Raw genomic sequence first — 13,383 nt, 5'->3', positions numbered from 1 at the left:
GTGGATGTAGAGAAAAGGGCTATAAGAGTAACAATAGCTACCATTTACTGAAAACCTGGCATATTTGCATTTTATAGGCACTGCCGGTAGCCTTTACAGTAATCCCACACCTCCCCCATTTAATAAGAGAGGAAACAGACAAATACCTGGAGTTACCACCCAAGACTGTTTCTCTCCAAAGGCCAAGCCTTTTCTACTACCTGTGCAGTCTCTGTATCTACAGGCCAAAATAATTCCAGAATACCACTGTTATCGGTGACTGTCTAATGCCCATCCGCTGACACAGGGATTCCAGAAGGAGACAAGCAGAGGATCTCATTACTCATTAAGTGGTTCCCAGGTGTCGTAAAGACCTTGCTAATCAGAGTCACAGACGACATTTCAGAGCAGCAGCAAAACCTCTTGGAAACCCTGTGACCCAAGGCCCCCATTTTGCTGCAGAGACGTCAGAGGCCCAGGAAGGAAACAGGACGTGTCCAAAGTGACAGCAGGTAAGTGACAACGCCGGGGCCAGGACTCCGCCCTGCGCTCCTTCTCCACCCTGGGCCTCCCCTCCTGCCAAGGAGGGAATGGGCACGAGGGCCCCAACTCTACGTCCCGACCACGCAGCACAACAGGAGGGCAGTCCGTGTGCGTAAACCTCACGTCACGTGCAGAAGAAGCGCTGTGCGGCCCAATCCCGCAGGGGCCCCTTCCCACCAGAGTCTGTGCCGCAGGGACACCGGAGGGTGGGTGAAGCCCCAGAACACGGCCCGAGTCACTGGTCCCATCACCCCACGGGGCTGGGGTAAAGCCTCAGCCGCCAGGGAGAACGCTGAATGGCAGCCACTATCTCAACACCTGCTTTTCTCCAGAGATGCTCAATGTTGGGGGGAAAGACAGGGCTGAGCTTCACCAGAAAGGCAAGGTCATGAAAGAAACACCCACACACTGGCCTGGGTCTCTGGAGTATGATCTGGGAATCAGGAGCTGGACGTGATTAAGGTAAAGAGGAAACGTCTGAGAACTGCTTATTCCACATTCAACCTTACCTTCATCCATCACCCGCTTTTTAAAAAGTTCCTTCTTTTACATTTCTTCATTTGAGAGGCAGCTGACACCGTGGAAAAGCATGGAGTCTAGAGTCATGCAGGAACAGACTGAACGTGAGGTGCAAATGTTGAGGAAAGCTGTTTCATCTCTCCAAGCCTCAGCTTTACCAACTATAAAGTGAGGATGGTAACATCGAGGACGCTCACAAAAAATTAATAACCCATATACGTTTTTTTTTTTTGTGGTACACGGGCCTCTCACTGTTGTGGCCTCTCCCGTTGCAGAGCACAGGCTCCGGATACGCAGGCTCAGCAGCCATGGCTCACGGGCCCAGCCGCTCCGCGGCATGTGGGATCTTCCCAGACCGGGGCACGAACCCGTGTCCCCTGCATCAGCAGGTAGACTCCCAACCACTGCACCACCAGGGAAGCCCAACCCATATACTTTTTATGTGTGCGCATGAGCGTCTGTGAGAGATAGAAAAATGATTTGCACGTGGACTCTGAATAGATGGCAGCTACTGTTCTCACTGTTACACATTTGCTTTCCTCCTTCTTTTCTTCCACAATATATATACCACTTAATAAAAATCTAGCTCATTACTGCTAACTTGATGTCACTTCTGCAAATGCACAATCTCCCATTAACAATAACCTGGGAGAAAGAAATAGAAGCCCATTAAACGAGCAAGCAATTCTGTTTTGTCCACATCAACGGATGCAATCCATGATGTTCAAGCCATTGTCAAGCAGAATTACTCTTTCCTCACAAAGCGGGCGGGTTTGGAGCCCTCAACACCACGCCCTTGAAAGCCTGCCCCAGCCTTTTCCTCACAGCATAAAAGGGCAGTCAGACGTCCAGAATGCACTGAACAGACCCCGGGGGAACCCTTTAATGCTATTATTCACTGATTTTTATAATCCAAGAGAGTAACATAGTATTTATCAGTATTTACATTTTTCTTTCTTTTTGCCAAATTACATTCTCCTATCAGATAAGTTCAGTTTTCGTCATTCATTCACTAAGTTCATTTAAATCCCAACAGAGTTCAATGTTTCAGTTGCCATTTTCTGTGAAACTCAATGCCATTTGTGAAAACAACCTTTCCCCCAGTGAAACAATGCAATATTAAGAAGGAATTTTAAAGCGTTCAGCTTTCCTTAAATAATAAGATACAAGTCAGAAATGAAGTGGAGAGGGAAACCTACAGACTGAAAGGGAAGGAGGAGGCATCAACCAAGCGCAGGGGGCAGACCTTATGTGGAGCCTGATTCAAACCACCAGTGAATGAGATTTCCCAGTGAGATGATTAACAACATGCAAACACGGACTAGAAGGTTGATGATATTCAGGAATTTTGGTTACTGTTCAGGTGTAATAACGTGGCGACTTTTTTCCAAAGGCTTTCCTATCTTTTAGAGAAAACTAGTGAAATATTTACAGATGAACTAATCTGAGGTCTAGGATCTGCTTCAGAATAATTTGGGGTGGGAGTGGGGCTGGCAGTGGGCAGGGGTAAAGATGCAGCAAGACTGGCCACGAGCTGATCCTGGCTGAAGCTGGGGGTGGGTTCATGAGTATTCATTACACTGTGCTCTCTATTTTTACAAATTTTTGTAATTGCCCATTAAAAAGAGAAGTTAAAAGCGAATAAAACTTCACAAAGTGAAACAACTCCCTCCCCAAAAAAAGACATTCTATGATTGTCGTCATCACATCAGGATTCAAATAGTGACATACATGTGTGCATATTTACCCAGAAGACGAGATTAAAGTATTAAACAACATTAAAAGATCTTTCAGGGCTTCCCTGGTGCGCAGTGGTTGAGAGTCCGCCTGCCGATGCAGGGGACGCAGGTTCGTGCCCCGGTCCGGGAAGATCCCACATGCCGCGGAGCGGCTGGGCCCGTAAGCCGTGGCCGCTGAGCCTGTGCGTCCGGAGCCTGTGCTCCGCAACGGGAGAGGCCACGGCAGTGAGAGGCCCGCGTACCACAAAAAAAAAAAAAAAAAAAAAAAAAAAAAAAAAAAAAATCCTTCAAAATTTGAAAGAAACTTTTAACAAACCTTGTAGTTTAAATCAACACTCTCATTATTTGAAATTCGAGTATATGCAACTCAAACATCATGACTCACCTTTTCCAAAGCACAAGCCTTTATTACTTGAATTTCATATCGTTCTTTTTCATATTTTTTCCCAAATAGAATATTACTCCTCAGAGTTTCTGAAAACACCCAGGGCTGCTGAGAAACATATGCGATCCTCCCGTGCACGCTGACCAGCCCCTGACTCGGGGGCAGCTCCCCCAGCACAGCACTCAACAGTGACGACTGAAACAGATGGCAACACACACGCGTGAACAGGCGGCACTCAGGACGGACACGCCCGCAGAACACCTGTCCCCACCCTGGGTCCTATCGTTATAGGACCCTTTCCTTTAGAATAACGAAAAAATAAGAATCTAAACCCTTTCATTTAGAATCTTATTCTAAAGGAACAGGATTAAGTACAGTATTCTAAACCCTCTAAACTGTGTGTGAAGAATATATCCAAAATTATTAAAAGAACTCTGAAGTGAGTTGTGTCCAAAGAGCAAAAGTCCATCATAAAGGACGTCATCACCTTCTTGTGTACACATCACCCTCTTGTGTACACATCACCCTCTTGTGTACACATCCCACATTTAGATTTCTGTATTTTGTTGTACAGAACACAGGAGACTAAGTGCATGTGTACATGTTCTTAAAATCTCTTGCAACACACAGACGTGGCGTGTCTGTGTCCACACCATCACAGCGCTCACCACGCTGGGCTGAAATAATCTGCCTGCGTATCTGTCTCGCCCCAGAACATGGCTGCCTCTGGAGGGCAGAGGTGTCTGGGTCTTGCTCACGTCTGTATCTTTAGCTCCAGCACATGGCTGCACATTCACTACACGTGCACTGACGGGACCAAGTCAAGTCACATGAGGAAATGCTCAAAGCTTCCCGGAAGAGCCATTACAACCTCCAGACCTCCTGGAGGGACCACTGTGACAGAAAGAAGTCCCCATTGCTTCATTCTGTCCTGAACAGCTGTCACGTAAATAACTCCCTTCACTGAGACGTCCAAAGTCCCGACAAGCAGTTCCCAACTGTGTAACATGAAGCACCAGGAAAGAAAACACAACGTGCTTACTAGCTTATTAAAATAAGGTACTTAATAGAATATTCAGTATGAGGTTTTTAATCATTTCTAAGTTTTCATTATGACCCTTGGTTTTAACTGTCTATTTCATTAATCTCCACAAGGTGGCAGCATAAGTGCATACATGCCTGGCCCTCTACTAATAAATAATTTGAAATCTCCACTAATCGCTCCATTTTTATTTGATAAAGAATGAATCTCGGGCTTCCCTGGTGGCGCAGTGGTTGGGAGTCTGCCTGCCGATGCAGGGGACACGGGTGCGTGACCCCGGTCCGGGAAGATCCCACATGCCGCGGAGCGGCTGGGCCCGTGAGTCATGGCCGCTGAGCCTGCGCGTCCGGAGCCTGTGCTCCGCAACGGGAGAGGCCACAACAGTGAGAGGCCCGCATACCGTAAAAAAAAAAAAAAAAAAGAATGAATCTCAGTAATGCTCAGCACACAAAAGGGCACTTTATATGATAAAGTCACTCTTGCTAAATTAACTCTTACAAATAACGGTCAAAGCTCTAATTTCACGAGAGTTCTAATTTAACACCAACAGCAAAAAAAAAAAAAAAAAAAAATGGGGAATAAAGAAATTAATTACGGGGACTTCCCTGGTGGCGTAGTGGTTAAGAATCCGCCTGCCAGTGCAGGGGACCCAACACAGCAAAATATAAATGAATAAATTAATTAATTTTTAAAACTCTATTAAAAAAATTAATTATGACATCATGGGTCAGAGTGATAAAGCCTCATATTTATACATGTTTCATGCATTACCTGTCCTGGCTAAACAGGGGCAATAAAGTACTTCTACTGTAAGAAAAACAAAAAACATGAAGATACATGCAACAGCACACAACCCAACGCAAGGGAGAAGGACAAAGTACTCATCACGCCAATCACAGGTAGTATTCCTGAAAGACGTAAGAGTGTATGCATGTGTTAAGAAAATTGTCAGTAACTGCTGTTTAAAAAGAAAAAAAGAGTGGTTACACTTGATTAATGAAATGCCCAAAAGATCGAAAGGCAGAGTCTGCATAATCTTCAAAATGAAAAATTTTGCTGGAAAGAACTAAACTAATTATAAAACATTCACATACTAAAAGAAATGACAATTACTTTTCATCACCAAAAAAACTAGCCCCAGATTTTAAAGGTATTACAAATCTATCAATAAGAGGCTAGATTTTAATACATGACAAACATTTTTTAAGCTTCTCCATTCCTTTCTTCCTGTCTGACACCTCGGGTTCCTACTTTACTACGTTTCACTCAGTTATGACAACAAAACAATGAGCCACATACAAATATCAGCTTCCCGTTGCAGCCCCTCACAGACTATCAGGGCCAGACACCGAGTTCCCTCCCTGTTCAGGCTTCAGGATCGGGCACTGCTCTGCCGTGACCAGAAGGGGGCAGCACTCGACAGCCCAGGGGTATCGGGGACTGTCTCCTGATTATTCAGGCTCAGGGGACACTGACTCAACAAGGACCGTCTGAGGGATGATCATCTGATCACCAGCTGAGCCCCTCTGTAGCAGAGAACGTTTGAAATCCCGTGGAGATTTGGAGGCTCTCACAGGACCATTTATTTATTTATTTATTTATTTATTTTTTACGGGTACACGGGCCTCTCACTGTTGTGGCCTCTCCCGTTGCGGAGCACAGGCTCCGGACGCACAGGCTCAGCGGCCATGGCTCACGGGCCCAGCCGCTCCGTGGCATGTGGGATCTTCCCGGACCGCGGCACGAACCCGTGTTCCCTGCATCGGCAGGCAGACTCTCAACCACTGCGCCACCAGGGAAGCCCTCACAGGACCATTTATTTTAAAGCTTCAAGACTGAGACCAAGTCCCATCATTTCATGAATGAGACCTGGGTCCCCGAAAACCTCCCCTACCTGCCCACCTGGCTGTATAGCGGAGCAGGTTACAGAGCTCATGTCTATCTCCTGCCTCCCAACCCAGCATGCCCTTCATTCAGAAGCAGCTTCTCCCCAAAACCTCCAATGACTGTGCCCCTCCCCCTCCGAGGGCTCTCTCACCCATGACCTAAGCTGACAGGTCCTAATTACTAATGACCCCAGCGTGGAGCAGAATCCTTCCATAGGCAAGGCCAGGACAACAGAATAGGGTGTTCTGTAGCATAATGCAAGTTGCACAGAAATCTGAGAACATGTTACTAAGTTCTTGAAAGAAGAACAAAGGAGCTCATTTTTAAACACTACATAGTTTGGTACAAAAGAAATTTGGTAATGGGTCATTCAAAGTACGTGTTAGCATTCACACAGAGTCGCCTTTATAATGGCACTTTAATGATGCTTTCCATAAATGTGCATTATGAGAAATACCACGCTGGAGGTAAATCCATGTGCACAGAGGACCATGGAACCACGGGGCAGGGGGAGCGTTTCAGTCGGCGGTAAAGGGGCCGCACAGGGTGTGAAATATTGACAACTTCTTGAGAGCAGACCCTGTGTGTTTTCTGTTTGCCTGAACATCATAAATAAACCAAGTGTTGGAAATCACCAGTTCTCCCTGTCAGCTTGCCACACAGTGCAACCCTTCAACTGGGAATCACTGGTGCTCACTATGCCCTCCTGCTGTCGCCTCCCCGTCCCTGGCTGCCACCAAAGTAGGCAGAACCATCGAGAAGCTTAGGATGGGGAGCCTCCACCCTGCCCCACAGTAAAGATCCGTATGAAGATCCACGGCTTCACTCCATACGTAATAAGATGATCTGAGAAACCAAGGCAAAACATGTACACTGATTCCCCAAAGCCTCTGGTCTGTAACAACTGTTTATGTACCTGTTAGTTAACCCATTCCATACGGCAGCATTTTGTCTGTCCAATCCTATAAAGTCTAACATTACAAACGTATGCACTTGAAGTTCAAAATGTGCTAATACTTTGAAAGCTCTCCTGAAAATGAGATATCGAGAGCAACATGTCAAACGTCTTAGGCTGATTTTATACTTAATCTCAGGTAGTTGCAAACCTATTCCTGATTTTGAGAATTTTTATAACATACTTTCAGTAAATGAGCAAGTCACACTTTACAACATGTGTAAAGTCTGAAAATTCTCTGATAAATCTATGTCTTCAGTTGTCTGTTAGCAGTCAAGTTCTTAGAATGAAGAATTTGTTACCTCATCCCAAAAAGCAGTGAAATCTTGCACGTCCACCATGGTTTTACCATCTGATGGCAGCTGAGGGTTGCACTGTGATATCTCATCAGGTAACAGAAAAGTCTACAGAAAAGGAAAAACAGATTGTTTAAACTGCAGGAACAAAACACAAACAAAAATAATCGCTTTTCTGGAATTTGTAATAAAAAACTTTATACAGCTTATATATATCATTTTGCCAACTATATTTAAAATGTTGGTTCACATCAGAACATACTAAATAATATATAGAATAATATATACTATTATTATAGCATATAGTATATACAATCCTACAGTATACATAGTATACATGTATAGATTATTATATATATTATATATTTTATATATATATCATATATGTTTGTATGTGTGTGTGTGTGTATATATATATATATATATATATATATATATATATAAAATAAAGAGTTCCAGACCATGAGAAAAGTTGTAACTTTCTCAACAAGTATACTGGTTTACTAGTTCCTCCTTAAGAAGAATATATGGCTCCAAACCCCAACACATTTAAAACTTGGACATTTTATTGTTTTACTTTTGTGTTACTAACAGCAAACAGGGGAGTTGGTAGGAAATGATTCCATAAATATTTCCTGAATCCCACCATGTACCAAGCACCATGTGACATACTAGGAACACAGAGAGGAAGGCCATTCCCAGGCCTTCAGGAATCAGGTGGCACAGGACAGGCTGGGAACACAAGACAAATGGCAGAGACTTTGAACAAAAACCCTGGCTCTGCCTGTTTTGAGTCGTGACCTTTCCCTGGGCACTTAAGTACACTCTGCTTTACTCCTCAGGCACGTTAAATCAATCACTGCTTGTCATTAACTATCACTCAAGTCATTGCTCTAAAAATGAAATGCTCTTATTAAGTTTCTATCTCTCAAGAAATAGTTTACAAGCATCTATTCACAATCACTTGTCTCTTCTCCTTAGTCAGTGCCCTCCCTCCTCGACAGCAGGAATGGCCACATTTCCCACTTCTTATTATCTTCATACCACTTAGGAGCTATTCAATGCAACTCAGCTGAACAAACCAAGTCCTGCGAACCACTACTGAACTAACATAATCATATATAGGAAAACTCCCTCTTGCCCTGCAAATGCTGGACATAATTCAACAAGAAAAGCTACAGTGGTAGAGAAATACCACCCTCACTGCCCATTCCCCCCAACCCCTGCCGCCAAGAACTGTGAATGTGTGGCAGACAGAGACTGCTGGCTGTCCTCAAAATCTGCTCTCGTTCTTCTGAGGTAATAAACCCCAGATTTAAGCTGGCACCTGGCAGCCTGGAAGGAGGCCCTCTCTCTCCAGCCCCCCGAGCAGACAGGTGTAGCCATGTGACTACATCCAGGCCGGTGGAAAGTGATAACATCCAGGACCTTCATCCACCCCACGGCCTGGGCCTTGGAGGTTACCAGCTGGGTCAAGGCCACATGCAGAGGAGTAACAAGAGAGAAAGAGTCTGGGTCCCTAACACCCTGGAGGATCATACTAACCACAGAACTTGTTATGGGGTGAAACTGTATCCCCACAAAAAAGCTATGTTGAAGTCCTAACCACAGTTACCTCAAAATGTGACTTTATTTGGAAATTGGGTTGTTTCAGATGTAATCCATTAAGGTGAGATCACACTGGAGTAGGGTGGGCCTGATACTGAGCAGGACCCTGTAGGGCTCCTGGGCTCAAAAGCCTTTCTGAGTCGCCCATTTCTTTGATTACAGGAAATAGGCTTCGTCCAGCCTCCATGACCTTCCCTGAGTTCCAATAGGCAGGTTCAAGCTGTTGTTAATTAGGGAAGGGAGGGGGTGGGAGACAAGGAGGAACAGTCAAGAAAAACAATAGCACAGCCCTGCAGGCAGGGTCCTGGGTCCCCATCCAGGGACACACAGAAAGGTATCTTTGAGCTGTTTTGCAGATACTGAAACCCACACGAGGTGGGACAAGTTAACAGTTAAGCACATAGACCCCAGACCAGTTGGAACCGGAAGGTCGATGATGTTGACTCCCACTTACCTCCCCACCAACCAATCAGAAGACTGTCCACCAGCTGATCACGCCCTCTTTGAACCATTAATATAACACTTCTCACTACCCCCTCCAGGCTGGGACACACAGTTTTGAGGGCATTAGCCCACTGTGGCCCCCTCTGCCTGGCAACGCAATAAAGCTATTCTTTGCTACTTCACCCAAAACTCTGTCTCCGAGATTTAATTCCGTGTCGGGATACAGAGGCCAGAGTCGGCTTCAAGCCCTGAGTCCAGTATCATTGGTGGCCTTATGAGAGATGCAGAGACAGACACACAGACAGAAAACCACCACACCATGATGGAGACAGAGGTTGGAGTGATGGCGGTTACAAGCCAAGGAACGCCAAGGTGTGCCTGCAACTGCCAGAGGCTAACAGAGGCGAGTCGACTAAAACAATATATTCACAACCTAAAGTCTTACTCTGCAGTATTCTTAGGACTTCAAGCCCAGGAGGCAGCCTCTCAAATAACTACAAGAAAACTGCTCCAAGGAGGCGAGGCGGAAGCTAGGATATATAGGAGTTTTGCAACAAAGGGCAAGTAGTGGGAACAAAAGATTACTGTTAATTAAAGAAAACCAGATATCCCAAGTGAAGGAATTTAGTGCTTTTCTATGTATGGGAAGACACAAGAGTCTGGGCTCACCGAAATCATTCCCTTGATATGCATCTCAGCTATCTGGGGCCAGTATCCTGTGTTTGCACATCCTGAGTTTCCTCAGGGCTCCCCACAGGGAGTGGCTGCAGTCTGATGGCTGCTAGATGGCAGGTATTCTTTCCCTTCCTGAGTTTCCTCAGGGCTCACCAGCTCATTATGGAGCGCTGCAATCGCTGATGGGTGTGACATCTTGTTTACTGATATGGTAGGAGATATCCCATTTCTCACCCCTTGCAGGATTCAGAGAGACCCTGAACCTCCTGACACCTTGATTTCAGACTTCTAGCTTCCAGAACTGTGAAACAATAAATTTCTGTGGTTTGGGCTTCCCTGGTGGTGCAGTGGTTGAGAGTCCGCCTGCCGATGCAGGGGACACGGGTTCGTGCCCTGGTCTGGGAGGATCCCACATGCCACGGAGCGGCTGGGCCCAGGAGCCATGGCCGCTGAGCCTGCGCGTCCGGAGCCTGTGCTCCACAACGGGAGAGGCCACATCAGTGAGAGGCCTGCGTACCGCCAAAAAAAAAAAAAAAAAAAAAATTCTGTGGTTTTAACCATCTGGTTTGTGATGCTTTGTAACGGCAGCCTCAGGACACTGTTACAGAGCCTTTGTACAAGGATTCTTGAATGAGAGCAAAACAAACTATCTGTGAAAACAGTTTTAACATGGGTAATTCTAGGACCCACAGGCAAACTGAGTCCTAAGCAACACAGGGGGCAACTGAAACAAGCACGTGAGGATGTTTGAGAAATAAAAACAACACACGAATAGTAACCTACTACCCTTAACATCATAAACACCCTTCAAGTCCTTGACATCCCCATCTATCACGCCACAAAGCTACAAATGTGATTGCAACCTTCTATGTCAAAAGAACAAGTAAAAACTGAACTTGAAAAGGAAGAAGGGATCCTTGCATTTCTCTCAAAGACCAGCTGGCGGGAGACGCGATCCTCTCCTTCCCTCCTCCTCTCATCCAGGCTCACTGAGAACCTGAGCACTGGGCACGGCCACTCCCACCCGCCCCGAGCCCGTGTCCGGAAGGAGGCAGGATGGACAGTGGTCTGAGGACCCCTCTGCAGGCTTCCCACCGCTGCAGCCTGAGTTCTCCCTCCACACCATCCCCCCATCGTCAGCCGGGTACCAGCTCTCGCCTGTTCTGTCACAGTTCATCCCCCTCCCGATTCTCCTTCCCTCCTGAAACAACATCATTTCAGAATCTCACTTGCTATTGCTGTAGCAGAAACTAGCTGAGACCCCCCCCCATTACATTGGCCCTTATTCTCTCCACCCATTCAACCGGTCTACAGGTTTTTTTCCCTCTCTTTCTTGCTTCATTGCACTCTAAAAAGGACTACCCTCTAGCTAAGGTTGTACTATGCCCCTGATATTTACTTCCCCAAGACAACACTCCCTAGCCTTCCTTTCCTCTGTGAGCATTCTTCATTCCAGAAAGTCACAGAAAGATAACCTCGAGGACCACCAGAACCTGTTCCAGAACACTGATGCCAGCCCTAATGATCTCCGTGTCTCCAGGAGGAAAGAAGAATCCAAGACTACAGCAGCCCCGATCCTCATCTACAGCCCTATTTTCCACTCTGAAACTATAAGACCCCTTCCTATTTCCCAGGAAGGCAGGCACAGTCTTGAGAGCGTTAGCCTGCTGTGGCCCATTTCGCCTGGCAAAGTCATAAAGCTACTCCTTTCTACTCCTCCAAAGCTGTGTCTCCGCGTTTCTATTCGGCACTGGTGAACAGAGGCCTGGTTTTGAGGCAATACTATTAATCATTTGAAATACTGCTACAACTTTTTTTTTTTTTTTTTTTGGCGGTACGCGGGCCTCTCACTGTTGTGGCCTCTCCCGTTGCATAGCACAGGCTCCAGACGCGTAGGCTCAGTAGTTGTGGCTCAGGGACCCAGCCACTCCGCGGCATGTGGGATCTTCCCGGACCGGGGCACGAACCCGCGTCCCCTGCATCGGCAGGCGGACTCTCAACCACTGTGCCACCAGGGAAGCCCCTGATACAACTTTTTTTCTTTTTGCTGGTTCCTTCCTCAGCCTTCCCCAATACCACCGACCCTCCCCCAACACCACTCCCTCCTGACCTCTTTACAACGCCTCTGAGAGTGTCCAGCACACTTCACACCCTCCAGTGACCCACAGCACCTAAGTCCATACTCCCACGTGGCCTCTGCCTGGATGCCCTGAGTACTAATCCCACCCATCCTTCCAGGCCCATCACAAATGCTAATCCTCCTGGGAACCAGCTCAGGAGGATCCAGGCTGGCACTGTGCTCCCTAGCTCTGAATCCCCATAGGGATATTAAGTCACCAAGATGGTAGACACAACGTCATTCACGCACTTACACAGTCCCAACTCCAACTAAGACTGAGCCTTGCACAGAGTCGGCCCATCGTGGGCATCAGCTAAAGGAAGGAACAGACTGTAGGGCTGGTTCAAATCCATCCAACCACTATCTGTTAAGCATGTTACCAAGACAAAAACTCAATATTCAGTGTGTGCATAGTAGAACAGTAATTCCCCACTTTCAAAAAAAAAAAAAAAGTAAGTAAAGAAAAAGTATTCCCTAAATGAATAAGAAATTAAATCTATTGAGCACTTGTCCACAAATAATAGGTCTGAGTGGGTAAAGAAGTCACAATCTTCCAGGGCTTAAATGAGACTCCAACACATGACCAGCTTGTAAAGGTGCCAGAAGCGCTGGCCAGATTTTTCTTCAGGACTCAGGCTGATGCAAACGCTGAAATTAAATTGCCATTAGAGCCATGGAGTGCAGAGCCAGAGCAGGTCTTGCAGGGAAGTATCAATGTCAGAACTGCAGCCAAAAAGGTTGACATCCGAGTAGCTGGTAGGGGAAAACCTAAGCAGCTTTGTAAACAATATAACCTCAGAGACACATTTAACAGATGTAAAAGTCACTGAAGACTTTCAGTGCTTTGAAGTTAAGACAAGATATCTGGAGTCGTGCTGCTGAAGTTGTTCAATGCCAAGAACTTCAGTCCCCCTTTCTTACTAAGAGAAAAATAGAGGGACTTCTTGGCCCTATAAGGTCATAATTAATCATTCATTTTCTGTACATGAAAAAAAGGACATTGAAAAGCATGTATAAACAAGAAGACACAACACTATGAACGTGTAGGTTTGCCTCGAGGGTATGGACCATCGTACCACCTCCAAGGTGACCTGACTGGAGATCCTGGAAGATGGCCCATCCAATCTACTGAATCCCAGGCTGCAGAAGGCAGTGGAGCAGCAGGGTTTTAACACAACACTGTTCTAAACTC

At 46.1% G+C, this 13,383-nt stretch overlaps 1 protein-coding gene across 1 annotated transcript in view; it reads right to left on the bottom strand.

Annotated features, from left to right (window-relative positions):
- Nucleotides 1-11,249, bottom strand: part of LOC309792645 (ATP-binding cassette sub-family C member 4-like) — a gene marked incomplete at both ends in the record, with an annotated part of 120,747 nt that extends 109,498 nt beyond the window's left edge. The window contains 5 exon segments of the mRNA XM_082602364.1: nt 3,166-3,360; nt 7,352-7,453; nt 8,018-8,077; nt 8,567-8,812; nt 11,196-11,249. Of these exon segments, the coding sequence (XP_082458490.1) occupies nt 3,166-3,360; nt 7,352-7,453; nt 8,018-8,077; nt 8,567-8,812; nt 11,196-11,249 (657 nt within the window).
- Between the last annotated feature and the right edge of the window lie 2,134 nt (nt 11,250-13,383).

Source organism: Mesoplodon mirus, assembly GCF_964341445.2.
Source record: "Mesoplodon mirus genome assembly, chromosome: 17".
Lineage (NCBI taxonomy): Eukaryota > Metazoa > Chordata > Mammalia > Artiodactyla > Ziphiidae > Mesoplodon > Mesoplodon mirus.
This window is presented reverse-complemented; position numbering and strand designations above follow the sequence as displayed.